The sequence below is a fragment of the Quercus robur genome, chromosome 2 (genome assembly GCF_932294415.1).
Source record: "Quercus robur chromosome 2, dhQueRobu3.1, whole genome shotgun sequence".
Taxonomy (NCBI): Eukaryota; Viridiplantae; Streptophyta; class Magnoliopsida; order Fagales; family Fagaceae; genus Quercus; species Quercus robur.
This window is the reverse complement of record NC_065535.1, coordinates 6,329,712-6,346,059: the sequence shown is the minus strand read 5'-3', so window position 1 is coordinate 6,346,059 and position 16,348 is coordinate 6,329,712. Positions and strand designations below refer to the sequence as shown.

Below are 16,348 nucleotides of genomic sequence, written 5' to 3'. Positions count from 1 at the left end.
AATAAAATAAATTTCAACCAAACTTAGAGGATACAATTTACATTTTAAATGTAGAGTAATTCTTAAGTACTAAACATGTTGAATGATGCTTACTTTTGTAGAGTAATTCTTAAGTACTAAACATGTTGAATGATGCTTACTTTTCTCATATTCATGGTGATGTTCACTCATTAAATTTATGATGAGTCCATCATAAATATGAGAAGAAAGAATATTATTGAGAGTATCTATAATAAGTATTTCCCTTATTATTTGGCACAATAATTTACCTTTCCATTAATAAAAAAATAAACTTATTATGCAAATTGGGCTCAAAGTCAAAAGTCAAGAATTCAATGAATGCAAGTAGGTTGGGTATTCATTGAAGAAAAAGCCCGAGGCCTCTCTTACGTGTCGTAGACACAACCGAACCGCCTCAACAACATTAACTTGGGTTTCAAACTTTGAATAAACCCCCAAAAAAAAAACAAAAAACAAAAAACAAAAAACAAAACATAAACCTTTCTTTCCTTCCCAATCTCCACAGATCCATGTAATTCTAAATTCTGACACGTCAATATCGTTATAAATAAACAATAATAATTTTTTTAATTTTTAATTTTTTCTGTAAAAGAGAGGGGGTGGTTATAGGCAAGAGTTTGAAAAAAAAGAAAAGAAAAAAAAGAATATGCCATTGCAATGTGCCTATGTTCCTGAAAAACATTCTCAGATACCAAGTCGCTCTTTTACAACATTAGATAACATAGCGTACCGCAACCCCTTATTTCTTTCTTATAATAATTACATAAATTTCTGCTAGCACATGTTGTGTTTTTATTCTCTTCCTTCACTCTCTGTATTCTCTCATCACCGCTCTCTCTTTCAGGTACAATCTCTTTCTCTCTCTCTCTCTCTCTTTCTATTTCTCTCTTTGTAATTTTGCTTTTATGTTCTTGTGCTTTATAATTCTTCAATTAACTGTACGTGTCTCTCTCTGTGTTTGTGTTTGTGGCGGTTACTTCGCGGTTAAGAGTTGTGTTAGGGTTTGTACTTGTTTGATTTTTGTGTGTGACTGATTTGAATTCGTTATTACAGCGTAGAAGAACCGCGCAAATTTAGATAAAAGTGACTATATATAATGTAAAATGTATGTGTGTGTATATATGTAAGTAGTTAGTATGTATGGTCTCTTTTGTGTTGTGGTGTGCTTTTTGATTTTAATTTGAAGTATTGTGGACATTGCATTTATTGTTTAATAATTGGTTTTAATAAGTTGGAGAACCATATTAGGGAACTGGTGGTTTTTTGATTTACTCGAGATAATTGTGAATTCCAATCAGTATTCACTGTTTGCTTAGACTTAATTTTTTTTGAATTGAAGTTGATGAGATTAATTGATGGAAATAATCACTAATGCTAATTCTTGAAAATTCATTTTGCGTCTAATGTTTTTTGAACTCATGACCTCACCGTCCAACCCATTGTTATGGGAGAAGGAAGTGCGAGTTGAGCTATAACTCGTTGGCAAGCACAGGATTTTTATCTTTTATTTTATTTTTAATTCCAAAAAAAAAAAAAAAAAAAAAGTTAGATCACAATGTTGAGGAAATGTTGGGTCTTAATGTTGGAGGGATGAGGGTCTGCTTTTACATGCAGTATCTGCCTCAACTAGGAGGGCCATCAGCCTGATTAGAATGTAGTGATTGATATGTCGTTTTCTTTTACACATGCAATTTGCTGAACTTGTCTCTTGTCCTGTGTATTTATATGTGTAGCCTTGTCAATGAATGTAATCCTTTCAAGTTATTTAATATATATTTTTTTAATAATATGAATATGTGCTCAGGATTCTGGAACTTGTTTCTATGGTGGTTTTGGAAATCCCAAAGAGAGTTTTATTTGCAAGGCTTTGAATCAAGTGAAGTGATCCGAATAAGTGCAAGGCTGTTTAATGGGTTCTGATAAGCAGTCTGTTGGTTTACTGGAGACACTCAAAATGGAGAGAGTTAGAACAATTTTTACTCCGGCATATCCGTACCCACATGAACATTCACGGCATGCTATAATTGCTGTTGTTATAGGTTGCCTGTTTTTTATCTCATCAGATAACATCCATACTCTTGTAGAGAAGTTGGACAACAATATTAAATGGTGGTCTATGTATGGCTGTTTGCTTGGTTTCTTCTATTTCTTTTCATCTCCATTTATAGGGAAGACTATTAAACCAAGCTATTCTAATTTCAGTCGGTGGTAAGTAGTTTACTCCTCTCCTATGCTATTGAGTTTGCTTCTCATACTTAGATGCACACACGTGTTTAGTATTTATGTATTTCTGTCACTTTTCTAGTACGGTGAACTGTAAAATCTAGTGGTGTTAGTAATCTTTGGAAATTTACTTCTGCAGGTACATAGCCTGGATTTTAGTAGCAGCTGTGTATCATCTTCCTAGTTTTCAGTCAATGGGAGTGGATATGAGGATGAATCTGTCAATGTTTTTAACAATATTTGTCTCTTCTATTTTGTTTCTTATTGTATTCCATATTATCTTTTATGGTCTTTGGTACATTGGCCTTGTTTCACGTGTGGCTGGAAAGAGACCAGAGATCTTGACCATTCTTCAAAATTGTGCTGTAAGTTGTGATGATGCTTTTGGTACCTCTGTGTCACATTGCTGGTTTTGCCATTACATATAAACCCTGAATATCATGTTTATGCCCTTACTTTTGGTTCAGGTTCTTAGTATAGCCTGCTGTGTTTTTTATAGTCATTGCGGCAACCGTGCTATTTTGAGAGAGAGACCGCTTGAACGGAAAAACTCTAATTGGTTTGCTTTTTGGAAAAAACAAGAGCGAAACACATGGCTTGCAAAGTTCCTCCGTATGAATGAGTTGAAAGACCAGGTCTGCTCATCTTGGTTTGCTCCAGTTGGTTCAGCAAGTGATTATCCACTTTTGTCCAAATGGGTTATCTATGGCGAGGTACATTTAGCATCCACTATAAGTTTTTATGCAAAACCTTTTCTCCCCATTTTTCGTTTGTAATTTTTTTCCCTTCCATTTCTCAGTTAGCTTGCAATGGCTCATGTGTTGGTTCAGCGGATGGAATATCTCCCATATACTCACTATGGGCTACATTTATAGGTCTTTACATTGCCAATTATGTAGTGGAAAGGTCAACAGGGTGAGTAGCAAATGTGCAGTTGATTTTATTATTTTACTGTTGTTGGTTGTTCTCTCTTGACATCAGTAGGATTTCTTGTTTTAAAGTATAGGTTTTGATGTCAAGGGCTCTCTTCTGTCTCTATTTCTGCAATTGGATTCTCACTAATAGGAATGTATGAACTGAGTACTTTCTTTCTCTTCTTTTATGTTGTTAACCTTCTGTCCTAATTATCCAATGAAGGTTGTATATAGTTGATTAATGTGAAGGTATCATTGGCCTTTTGTTGTTTTGACTGGGAGGGACTATGTAAGTAATTGCTGTGTGATTTGATGTTATTGTGTTACTGGTCTTAGAATGGATATCCAGCTACAATCTTGGCTTATAAAGTATTGTAGCTAGGTTTTGGGTAGCATGATAGATAAATTTTGTATCCTTCTTGAGTATCTCATTAAAGTGGGAATCAACCTCTCCAAAACAAATTGAGGGTAAGGCTACCTACCATGACATCTTCCAAACCCCACAAAAAGTGGGAGCTTTGTGCACTAGGCACCGTTTTTATTTATTTATTTATTATTTTTTTAATATCTTATTATAGATTAAGATTGGCCTGTTGAGGATGATGTAGAAGAGAGAAATTTTTATAATTATCCAAAGATAAGAGATGTAACACTTTAAGATGGTTTATCATGTTAAATTAATCCTTTTTCTGTTGTACAATCAGTTTAGATAATGCTTATACTTGATACTTGCTTTTACATCTCTCTCTCATTTTTCCCTCCATTTCCTCTTCAATACTTCATTGATGTCTTACAATGAACAGGTGGGCTCTTGCTCATCCTGTGTCAGTTAAAGAATATGAGAAATTCAAGAAGAAGCAAATGAAGCCTGATTTTTTGGATATGGTTCCTTGGTATTCAGGGTAAGCACTCATTTTTTTCTTCTGCTGCCTCTGCATTGTGGGGGTGAAGGGCGGGGAGGGGTTTGCTGAAGCTGATTTTCAGTTTGTAGTTTTCACCATGCTGATGACTACATGTTGCAGGACATCAGCTGATTTATTCAAGACTGTTTTTGATCTCCTGGTATCAGTAACTGTCTTTCTTGGTCGTTTTGACATGCGTATGATGCAGGTATAAAACCTTATTTATTTATTATTTTATACATTAAGGTTCTGTAATTTGTCTTTTTCTTAAGTTACACGTTTTCTTACTTAGTGAATATCCTCTTGAAGTTTAAAATTCTTATCTATTTTAGGATATGATGTTATCAAATGAAGTACCCATAAGTAGTAATATCATTGTTAGAAATATGGTTAAGTGATTAAATTCCGCATTTCCTAATAGTTTAAGTTGGACAATTGGTAATTTAACAATCATTATAATTTTTTATTATTTAAATTTAGAAGTTTATATATATATATATATATTTTTTTTTTTGAAATTTCCCATATTTAATTTTTATGAGATGGGGGAAAAATCAGTCATATGATATCATGTTAGAAACTTTGCATATCTGGCAAGTTCCTTTTTTAGTCAATTTCAGTACTTTTCCTGAGTGTTGAGTTGCAGAATAGCCATCTAGATTAGTCATATACTTGTTTTAATTAATTATTTGTAGTAGTTTTTTTTCACCAACCACATGCTAACCTTGTTTCAAGTTAACTCCTTCATATGAGATAATCAAGGAGTGGAGTTTAATTAATAATTATTCCATCTCAATGTTGGTCTTTATGTAATTATGTCTGTTATCCTTCCCTTTCTCTGGTCATTAGGCAGCAATGAGCAAGGTTCAAGATGGAGGAGAACAAGGCGATCTTCTATATGATCATTTAAGTGAAAAGGATGAGATGTGGTTTGACTTCATGGCTGATACTGGTGATGGTGGGAACTCATCGTATGCTGTGGCACGACTACTTGCTCAGCCTTCCATTCGTCTCACTAGAGGTGATTCTGTGGTTACCCTACCACGTGGAAACTTGCTACTTATTGGAGGAGATCTAGCGTGAGTTGAAAACTCTTACTTATGATTCATAACATGATGTGATTACATGTAATTACGCTTATTGGAAATTATAAATTGACACCTATTTATACTCATTAAAAAAAAGTTGACACCAATGGTGGGTTGTTTGAGATAATAATGGTGGTAGAAATTTGTACAATGATAGCTTCTTCCACGATTTTTTCTTTTGGGGCTTTGTACATTCCTCCATGGAATTTGAACTTGGGCTATGTATATTTGAAAACCAAGTTCACTCTATTGTAAAAGTAAACAAGGGAAATCAATGTTGGAAATTCCAAAATTGCAACCGAGTAAAATCCTACATAAAAATCTCTCATGCAAACACAACATTATTGAAATTCCAACTCTGAAAGTAACTAGACCTAAAAGAACAATCTTCAACACCACTACCACCATTGTTACATGTTTCAACTCACCATAATACTATCAGCCATACCACTCTGGCCCTACTGCCTTTATCATATGTCTGTACACCACCTCTTAACTGCCACATCAACTCCCTTTTGCCACCACTGCCTCTGCCTACTTTGTAGTGCCAACCACTTTGGCATCAATTTATAAGTGTGCTGGATTTAAGGTTTGTTCTCTTTAGAGCGCAACTCCATGCTGGCTGTTCCTGTTATGTTAGAAGTTCTTTGAATGGACTCAATGGTTACTTGTTTAGCATGTTGCAGACCACATATTCTAGTAATTTTAGGATCACCTTATTGTAACTTTGCTTTCAGCATTTGACATGTAAGTAGACAATTTATGGCAATTGCTTCAAATTGATTTTTTTTTTTTTTTTTGGGGGGGGGGGGGGGGGTGGGAAGGTGTTGCTTAAGAGAACTCTAATGTGTATTGGTGCTGAGTGTTTAATTGTCAATGATTGAGTTTGAAAAAAAGAAGGGGAAAAAAAAATCTATGGCAAGGGTAGGAGAAGAATTAATTATTATATGCTAAACTATTCACATTCACACTCAAGTATCTCTAAATGACATCTCCTTCCCTGTAGGGCATGTTCATTCCGTATTGTTGTGTGAGTTCTAATTATATAAAAAAAACAAAGTTGAATATCATATTGTCTGGTTCTATTATAGGTACCCTAATCCGTCAGCATTCACATATGAAAGGCGTTTCTTCCGTCCTTTTGAGTATGCTCTCCAGCCCCCTGTGTGGTATAAGCCAGAGCACGTAGCTGTAAACAAGCCTGAGGTACCTTGTGGGGTGTCTGAACTGAAGCAATATGATGGACCTCAGTGTTTTGTTATTCCTGGAAACCATGGTTTGTATAAATTCTGAGTTTGAGCCTTTCATGATTTACTTTTGTTCCTCCACAAAAGAGAAAAGTTTTTGGAACTGATTATGTTGTTTTCATTTATGAATTTATTATTGCATTTATTTGATAACATGAACTAGTATCAGCTTTTTAGACCTTGATTTTCCTCATTGAGAAGCCCTTAAACTTTGTAACTTCTAGATTGTCACTATGGTGAAATAATTTTCTCTTTTTGAATGCAGATTGGTTTGATGGTCTTAATACCTTTATAAGGTATATATGTCATAAAAGCTGGTTGGGCGGGTGGTTTATGCCTCAAAAGAAGAGTTATTTTGCTTTGCAACTCCCTAAAAGGTGGTGGGTATTTGGTCTCGATCTAGCACTCCTTGGTGATATTGATGTATACCAATTCAAATTCTTTTCAGAAGTAGTAAAGAACAAGGTATTTCTTCTTTTCATTTTTTGCTATTTTAATACTTTTCTGAAAATATCACAAGTGGATGAGATTGGTGGTGCACCGGCAATCTAACCAGATGGGATTCTTACTGCATGAGAGTTGTTTCCATGGTCCCCTTGTTATTGTCTCAATCTTGTTGGGTTGAATCTGATGCCTATAATAAATTTTTTAGAGATGGGCATATTATAATGTGTCCGTTACACATTTTGACAAGCACTATATGGAGTGCATATCGGACTTTTGTCATTGTGTCAAGACATGCCTGCTGTCACCCACTAACAGATTAACTATAGTGGATAGTGAAACACTTAATCTTGCAATGTGGGTCTAAATATATTTGCTTTGAGATGTCTATGTTATTGGTCAACACCCCCCCCCCCCCCCCCCCCCAAATCCCTTTTGGGGCCAAAAATTATTAAAAAAGTAGAAGGATTACCGCCTTTTAGGTTTATATTCTTGAAATGGCTGCTTGTGTCAGACTACTCGCCTTTACACTTTTGAAGTTAGTGTTTTTTTTTTTTATAGGTAATCAGAAAACTTTTATAAATGATAGAAAAAAGAGGAATACAAGAAGTTCATGATGATGAACAACTAGAAAAAAAGAAACAAACAACACAACAAACAGAGGGAAGTCAGGAAACTAAACTAAGGGAGGACAAAAACTCAAAGAGAGAAGAAAAATCAGTAAAACCCCAACACTGAGACCACTCCAAAAGACTACGGTGGCATAGAAGCTTTAACTCATCCAACGTCTTCTCTTTGTCCTCAAAGGATTGACGATTTTGTTCCAACCACACAATCCACATTAAGCACCCCGGAACCAAGTTCCAAATGTCCGAGTTATGCTTCCCAAGCCACTGGTGCCAGCAAGATAACAAACCCGCCACCGATCCTGGTATAACCCAAAGAATACCAAAGGCTTGAAGCATAAACGTCCATAGGGAATGGGTAAAAGGACAATGAAGAAGAAGGTGGTTAACCGACTCCCCATCACAGCAACACATACAACACCTATTAGCCAAAGGCCTACCCTTAAGCATTAGATTATCCAAAGTGAGGATCTGACCATGTGCAGCAGTCCACAGAAAGAACGCTACGCGTTTAGGAATCTTTGGTTTCCAAACACCCTTCCAAGGAAACATAGAGTTCAAAGCACCCCGGATCGCATGGTAGTAAGATTGAGTGTCAAACTTACTATCCCCTTTAAGCCGCCAGTAAAGAGTATCTCTCCTATTACCCCGAGAAATACGAGTTTGGATAAGCTGAAGGAGAGAATATGATGCAGCCAACTCCCAATCTTCAAAAGCTTTATAAAACCTTAAATTCCACACTCTAATAGTACTCCCTTTTGGAATCCACAAAACCTCAGAGATACAAGCATCCTTAACCGCTGAACACACATAGAGCTCAGGATAGAGATCTTTTAGAGTATTGTCACCAATCCACCTATCATGCTAGAAGCGGATACGAGTGCCTTTACCCATTGCAAACAACAGATGCTCAGAAAAGCTCTTCCACCCTTCATTAATGCTTCTCCATAGACTACACCCATGAGACAACCTGTAAACATTAGTCCTCCACCCCCTTTGACCCTCACCATATTTAGAGAAGATAACTCGCTGCCAAAGATGGGAAACTTCAAGACCATATCTCCACAACCATTTCCCTAAAAGAGCTTGATTAAAAGACACCACACTTCTTATCTCCAAACCACCCGTCTCAACGGGTAAACACACCTTTTCCCAAGCCATCAAAGGATATTTGAAACACCCCTCAGAAGACCCCCAAAGGAAATTCCTCTGAATACTTTCCAATCTAGCCGCCACAGCTTTAGGAATAGTAAAAAGAGATAAAAAGTACATTGGGAGGCTTGAGAGAGTACTCTTTAGTAACATGAGCCTACCACCCTTAGATAAATAGATGCTCTGGCTAATATTCTCCATTGTAGAGTGGGCAGTTTGCCTATGAAATATTTAGGGATGCCATTGGGAACTTCTTTTAAGACGGCCTCGATTTGGAATCCTATTTTGGAAAAAACGCAGAAGAAGCTTTCTGAGTGGACGTCCACTCAGAAAGCTTCTTCTGCGTTTTTTCCAAAATAGGATTCCAAATCGAGGCCGTCTTAAAAGAAGTTCCCAATGGCATCCCTAAATATTTCCACTCAGAAAGCTTCTTCTGCGTTTTTTCCAAAATAGGATTCCAAATCGAGGCCGTCTTAAAAGAAGTTCCCAATGGCATCCCTAAATATTTCATAGGCAAACTGCCCACTCTACAATGGAGAATATTAGCCAGAGCATCTAGATTATTCACCTCCCCAACATGGACAATCTCACTTTTCCCTACACTGACCTTCAAACCCGTAAAAGCCTGAAAACAAGACAACACCAACCTTATGGACAGCATTTGTTCCCTAGAGGCATTACAGAATAAGATAGTGTTATCAGCAAATAACAGATGGGAAATACTCACACCAACAGAGTTCCCAACTCCCTCATGAAAACCCCGAATAAGATTACATTCCTTTGTCTTCTTTAAGAGTCTACTTAAAACCTCCATTACCAAAAGAAACAAAAGCGGTGATAGTGGGTCCCCTTGTCTCAACCCATAGAGCTACCAAAAAAACCTTTAGGGGAATCATTAACTAGGACTGAAAAACGGACAGACGAAACGCAAGCCTTAATCCACCCCCTCCATTTAAACCCAAAACCCATCCGGTCCAACAAATAAAACAAGGCCTCCCAGTTCACATGATCATAAGCTTTTTCAATATCCAGCTTGCAAGCCACACTCGGAATTCTGCTCTTCAACTTGCTATCCAGGCATTCATTTGCAATAAGCACTGAATCCATAATCTGCCTTCCGCCAACAAACGAATTTTGAGTCTCAGAGATGAGCTTATCCAAAACCACCCTCAACCTATTAGCCAACACCTTGGACAACAGCTTGTACACACTACCCACCAAACTAATGGGGCAAAAGTCCTTGATGTTAACGGCATTACACTTCTTAGGAATTAAAGTGAGGAAAGAAGCATTCATAGACCGCTCAAACACATAGTGCCGATGAAAGTTATCAAAAAATTCATTACATCCTTTTCCACAACACTCCAACATTTCTGAAAGAAAGCTATGGTGAAACCATCAAGATTCAGGACCAGGGGCTTTATCATCCTCCATCTCCCTTAATACTTGGATGACTTCCTCCTTTGTGAACTCCTTCTTTAAGGATAACCGCTCATCCTCTTCAATACAATCAAAATCTAACCCATCCATAGTAGGACGCCCCACCTTGGTTTCCTTATACAACCCTTGATAAAAGAGAACTATCTGAGAGCGCACATCAGACTCATCCTCATAAAGGACACCATCCACCTCAATCCTTTTAATTTGATTAGCCTTTCTATGAGAGTTTGCTAATCTATGAACAAACCGAGTATTATTATCGCCCTCCTTCACAAACAAGGCTTGAGACTTTTGCCTCCAGGAAGTCTCCTCAAGAGAAGCCAACTGTTCTATGTCTCCTTTGAGTTGAAGACGCCGAATCTGTTCCTCATTTGAAAGACCCACTAACTCCTTTCTCGCATCTAGATTATCCACCCCTGGTGTTTTTCCGTTTCCCCGCCACCACTGACGCATAGGAAGTTGAGGCTTCTCTTTTGGGAATACCTGTGGTTACTTTGCCTTTAATTTTTGCACCGCCGTGATTATGAGGTCTGTCAACCACCAGGCCTCAAACTGGTGCAGAGTCTCAATTGGTGCATGACCAAATCCTTTTTCTCATTTGAAATAGCTAATTTTATATATCCGGAAATCATGTAATTTTATGATGCTACTACTAACTAGTGTACATCCTTGTGTTTCCACTTTATCATAATATTTGAGCGACATAGGACAAAGCATAAGATTGTGACACAAAAATAGAATAACAGGAAAATAAAGGATAGATAACCTTGGAGTCAACACTTAGGTTTGCCTTGAATCAGCACAAAGCAAGAGAAAGCCTCTAGGAGTCAGCACTTAGGATTGGTTTGAGTGGGCTCCAGACCATTGGGAAAATTTCAATAGAAATTTTATTAATCAAAATAATCCCCTCCACCAAAGGAGTACAATACTTTGCTTATAAGACTACCAAACCCTAATTTTAATTGAAGTAGGAAATTCTAATACTAAATAACTTGGGATCTCTCAATTATTGAATTACAAAAAATACCTTTGACTTTAAACAAAATACTAATAAACCCAATCAACCGCTAGGGCCTGGAATAAAATACAATTGACCAATAAAAATACAATTGATTTGCAAAATTAAATGAGTTTAAATTAAAATGAATCTTTGCTTGTGCTTCCTGCATCATTGAGTGTTCCAATGTTAATGCTCTTTCTGCTTCTGACTTTTCCCTTTTGAACTGTCCACCTTTGAAGTAATTTTATCATGGCCTGCTCCATATTTTCTTTCTGCCTTTGCTTTCTGGCAGAAGGCAAGGCGCTTGTGATGCCTTATGTAATAAGGGACTTAACCAGAGCTTTTCAGTGGAAAGCACTTCTTTTACTAAATGGCGTAGATTGCTTCTATCCTCTGTGTTCACTCAATAGGCATTTACTTATCTGCTATGATGTCTTGGACAGTTTCATATTGAAATCTTGCTTGCTGGACATGGTGCTCATGTCAACCCCTGTTCAGGGTTTGCCTGGACAATGATAAATACTCAAGAAAAGTTTTAAGTGTTATGCAAATTTTTTAAGAAACTAATGCATGATCACTGTTCAAATTGCCGTACAAATGATTGTGCTTATGCACAGAAATTGGTAATCAAATATATGTGAGTATACATGTTTATTATTATAAATGGTCAGAACACAGATACATAGCCTGGTCCATATGTCGAGATTTATATGGAAATTGTCATGTTCGACACAATCTTTTTTTAAAGATGACACTTGTGTCCATGTCCATATATTCTATGCTGATAATTTTTTTACTTATATAAACATTTTTCCTGGTTGACCCTAACATCGTTAACTCACCTTGTTTGATCAAGGTTGGTGATGAGGACTCTGTGATCATTATGACACATGAACCAAGTTGGCTTATTGATTGGTATTGGGATGACGTGTCTGGGAAGAATATCTCGCACCTGATATCTGATTATTTGAAAGGAAGGTGCAAGCTTCGAATGGCTGGGGACCTGCATCACTATATGCGCCATTCCTCTGTTAAATCAGATGGGCCAGTTCATGTGCCACACCTACTAGTAAATGGTTGTGGTGGGGCATTTCTGCATCCCACTCATGTTTTTAGTAAATTTAAAAAATTTCAAGGAGTTTCTTATGAGTGCAAGGCTGCATATCCTTCGTATGTCGATTCAAGCAGGGTAAATGTGGAACATATTTTTTTGTGCTTTCATTTCCTGGATAAGACCTTCAAAATTTTATCATTCTCCTTTTAATTGTTGGTGCACTAATATATTTCTTATTTTTATGCAGATTGCACTGGGAAATATTTTGAAGTTTCGGAAGAAGAATTGGCAATTTGATTTTATTGGTGGCATTATATACTTTATATTGGTCTTTTCTATGTTCCCACAGGTGGGTTTCTGTTAAGTTCTGTGTGTATATTCATCTATGGTAGTTATCTAGATAGCATCTTTGAACAGAGATGAGTACGGAATTTTCTCCCCCCACACAATCTCTTTTGAAAGAGCTTGTACCTTGCTGGCTTTCTCGTCTCCCTCCTTGTGTGCAAGCAGTTAATTTAGTTGCTTATAACATGGCAAATATTACTGTGTTACGGAGAGGTGACATTTTTTTTTCTCTTTCTCTAGTGCAAGCTCGATCACATCTTGCAAGAGCGTTCATTTTCAGGTCACTTGAGGAGCTTCATCGGCACAGTGTGGAGTGCTTTTATATACATGCTGGAACATTCTTATGTATCTTTAGCAGGTGCTCTGCTATTGCTAATTGTAGCAATCACATTTGTACCCCCGAAAGTGTCTCGGAAGAAAAGGGTAATAATCGGAGTTCTTCATGTTTCTGCTCACTTGGCTTCAGCTTTAATTCTTATGTTGCTGTTGGAACTGGGTGTTGAGACGTGTGTCCAGCATAAACTACTAGCAACCTCAGGTGACTTCTTTTTTTTCCTCTCATGTGTTACTTAGAAATTTGCTTGTTTCATATATATATATTTTTTTTGGTAAGGTCTAGAAGCATTTCCAGCTTATATTACAAGCAGCAGCAAAATTCATTATTAATTTTATATGTTCCGTATGGAGATGAGGAAAGTTAATTATATTAATATCATTATTAGTTTTCTTATTAGTAATTTACACACCTACCTAGTGGGTCTTGAACCAATGACGGATGACCTCATCCTTCACCCATTCTTATGGTCGGAGGAGCTGCTGGTTAAGTTAGAGCTCATTGGCTTATCATTATTTGTATGATATATATTCCTATGCATATGACAAGTTTGGAGCTTGACATTTGTGTCATGACTGCAAGAATCTAGATTTCATTTTTTTTTACTCACTACATGTTTGGTCCTCCAACAATGGGGGTAGTTTCAATTTTGCTCCTCAACTTTCAAAACCAAGTCAATTTTATCGTTAGTCAACTTTTGTGGATAAAATTGACTTGATTTTGAAGTTGAGCAATGAAATTGACAATTAATATTGAGAGATGACATTTGTGTCATGACTGCAAGAATCTAGATTTCATTTTTTTTTACTCACTACATGTTTGGTCCTCCAACAATGGGGGTAGTTTCAATTTTGCTCCTCAACTTTCAAAACCAAGTCAATTTTATCGTTAGTCAACTTTTGTGGATAAAATTGACTTGATTTTGAAGTTGAGCAATGAAATTGACAATTAATATTGAGAGACATTTATAGAAAGTTGAAGGATGAAATTGAAACTGTGACAAATTTAATGAAACCGAAATTTTAGTTTGGCTATTTAAATTTAATTATTGGTACAACAATAGTAACAAAAACAGTGTTATGATTGAGAATTACAGTGACTGATGTGGTTTAACGTGTTGATAATATCAAATTTTTTTTCATCCCAGGTTATCACACTTTATATCAGTGGTACCGCACGGTGGAAAGTGAGCACTTTCCAGATCCAACTGGCCTTCGAGCTCGTATAGAACAATGGACCTATGGCCTTTATCCAGCATGTATCAAGTATCTCATGTCTGCATTTGATATTCCAGAGGTAAGAGAATCTTTTGTGTGTTCCCGAAATGTGCTTCATATTCGTCTATATTAATGGAGAAGTATAATTAGGTCATGGCTGTAACACGGAGCAACCTATGCAAGAATGGAATAGATTCACTCTCTCGAGCCGGTGCTTATGTATACTATGCTTCAGTCTTCCTTTACTTTTGGGTCTTCTCAACCCCTGTGGTTTCCTTGGTGTTTGGAAGCTACTTATACATCTGCATAAACTGGCTTCACATACACTTCGATGAAGCCTTCTCCTCTTTAAGAATTGCAAATTATAAAGCATTCACTCGTTTCCATATCAAGTCTGATGGTGATCTTGAAGTTTTCACCCTTGCTGTTGATAAGGTGAGTAAATCATTAAGTACCTTTGATGTGATGATTTTTTTCTCCACTGACTCGTTACTTTATTCCCCACTCCCTCCAATAAACTAGGATTGGAATTGCATTATATTCCAGATCACCAGCATTACAATGTTATTTTCTACTTGCTCTACCTGATGAAGTCTTTCTTACAGTCAGCCCTGTGCTTGATGTAGGAACCAAGGTCTAGAGCTAATAATTAGGTGATAATGGTTAGGGCTTTTCATCTAGTGTACCAGATTGTGGACCTTATAAAACCTGCCTCTCCCCTTTATTCTTATATTAATTTTCTTTTAATAAACTAAGCTACTATCCCGCTTTTTGTTATGATTAGCCCAAAAACTGTTCTTATTAAAGTAGAAGGATAGCTCTTGCAATTTATAAGCAAACTTCTTGTCTTCTATTTTAAAACAATGTTATGGCATTCATGTTTTGACTGAGTAAGATAATTATAATTGCCCTTAGAGCTTTGCATCTTACAGCAATCAGCAAGACATCCATTATCAGCATATTCTGTGATTTTAGAGAAATTAACCAATCAAGTGAATCAAAATGTGTCAAGTGATGTCAATGGATCTTAAACTAGAGAGTGGTTTCCTTTTAAAATTGTTTTGTAAGTCCCGGCCCCTGAGCATGAGCAGAAACTGCTTAGCCTGCAGGGGTGAATGCCTTTGAATTACCTGACAACTGGTTTTAGTGGGTGGGGTCAATTGTTCGTAGGTTTTACTGGCTAGAAGCAAGTCCAAAGGACTTTTTTTTAGAAAGGTTCTCTGCGTTAAAAAAAAAAGTGGTTTGTAAGACTTCCAAGCTGGACATATTTGTGATGGTAATTGAGAAATTGAAGTTTGAAGAACACTTTGTAAAGAAACATTATATTACTGAATATTTTATAGTTCAATATTAATACTGTCGAATGCAACAACTACACATTCTCGGGAACACTTGGAAGTTGTCTAACCCTTATTACAAACGCTTTTTTGACAAGCAGGTCCCAAAGGAATGGAAGCTGGACCCTGATTGGGAAGCGGAGTCAAAAGAATCTCGGCAGTTTAGCCACCTTAATAAGTTCCCCAGCAAATGGAGTGCAGCTGCTACTCATCAAGACCCACTTCATACTGTTAAGATTGTTGATCAATTTGTTATACAGAGAACTGATAAATCTGATATTGGATCAAGTAATGGGTCAGTCAATCAGTGACCTGTGCTTCTCAATTGTAATATTAATGTAGTCCTAGGAAGCAATGGAAAAAAAAAAAATCAAAAAAAGAGGAAAAAGAAAAATTTAATGTTATACTTCTTGAGGTTCTATTTTCCAGCTGTCTGCTGCCTATATATAGGGCGCTAAGTGCTATTAGATCTGTCTCACATGGACCCCAAGTGTTCTTAGGACTCAGATTAGGTGTCTAACTAACTAGTATTTACTAAATAGGTTTCTTTCTAGATTGTTGTATAGTAAAATATGCGATGGTTATTAAGATCACAGGTTGCTTTTAAATTATTTTATTTTATTTTAAAAATTGGTCAGGACTTGGTGTTGTGAATGCCCTTGAAGGCTAACATTGGAAAGATCTGGTTGCTTTCGTATAAAATAGATGTCCGATATTTTCGTTTGCCACGTAAATTGTATTCTACTTTTTCTATTCTACACAACCTTTGAAAAAAAGAAAAAACTTACATTTATTACCTATTTTACATTTTATTTTATTTTAATAATCATTTTCATTCTTTTTTTATTATCATCTTCATAAAGAGAGAGAGAGGGAGAGAGCTTGATGAGAGAAAGAGGTGTCAGAAAAAAAATTATAATAATGAAATACAAAGCTAATCATGTAAAAATTTATCTATCTTTAACTTGACTAATACAGGTGATTTCGAAGTTATTAGTGTAACA

The 16,348-nt window shown here is 36.4% G+C and overlaps 1 protein-coding gene across 1 annotated transcript; it reads left to right on the top strand.

The window, feature by feature from the left end:
- Positions 1 to 652: 652 nt before the first annotated feature.
- LOC126711816 (uncharacterized) lies at positions 653 to 16,072 on the top strand. Its single transcript, XM_050411285.1, has 16 exons — positions 653 to 865; positions 1,826 to 2,229; positions 2,384 to 2,609; positions 2,712 to 2,957; positions 3,044 to 3,159; positions 3,962 to 4,060; positions 4,181 to 4,268; positions 4,910 to 5,139; positions 6,240 to 6,424; positions 6,661 to 6,860; positions 11,914 to 12,246; positions 12,359 to 12,460; positions 12,697 to 12,994; positions 13,938 to 14,086; positions 14,158 to 14,442; positions 15,446 to 16,072. The coding sequence occupies exons 2-16, from the start codon at positions 1,931 to 1,933 to the stop codon at positions 15,653 to 15,655; spliced, it is 3,066 nt and encodes a 1,021-aa protein (XP_050267242.1). The 5' UTR covers positions 653 to 865; positions 1,826 to 1,930; the 3' UTR covers positions 15,656 to 16,072.
- Positions 16,073 to 16,348: the final 276 nt, after the last annotated feature.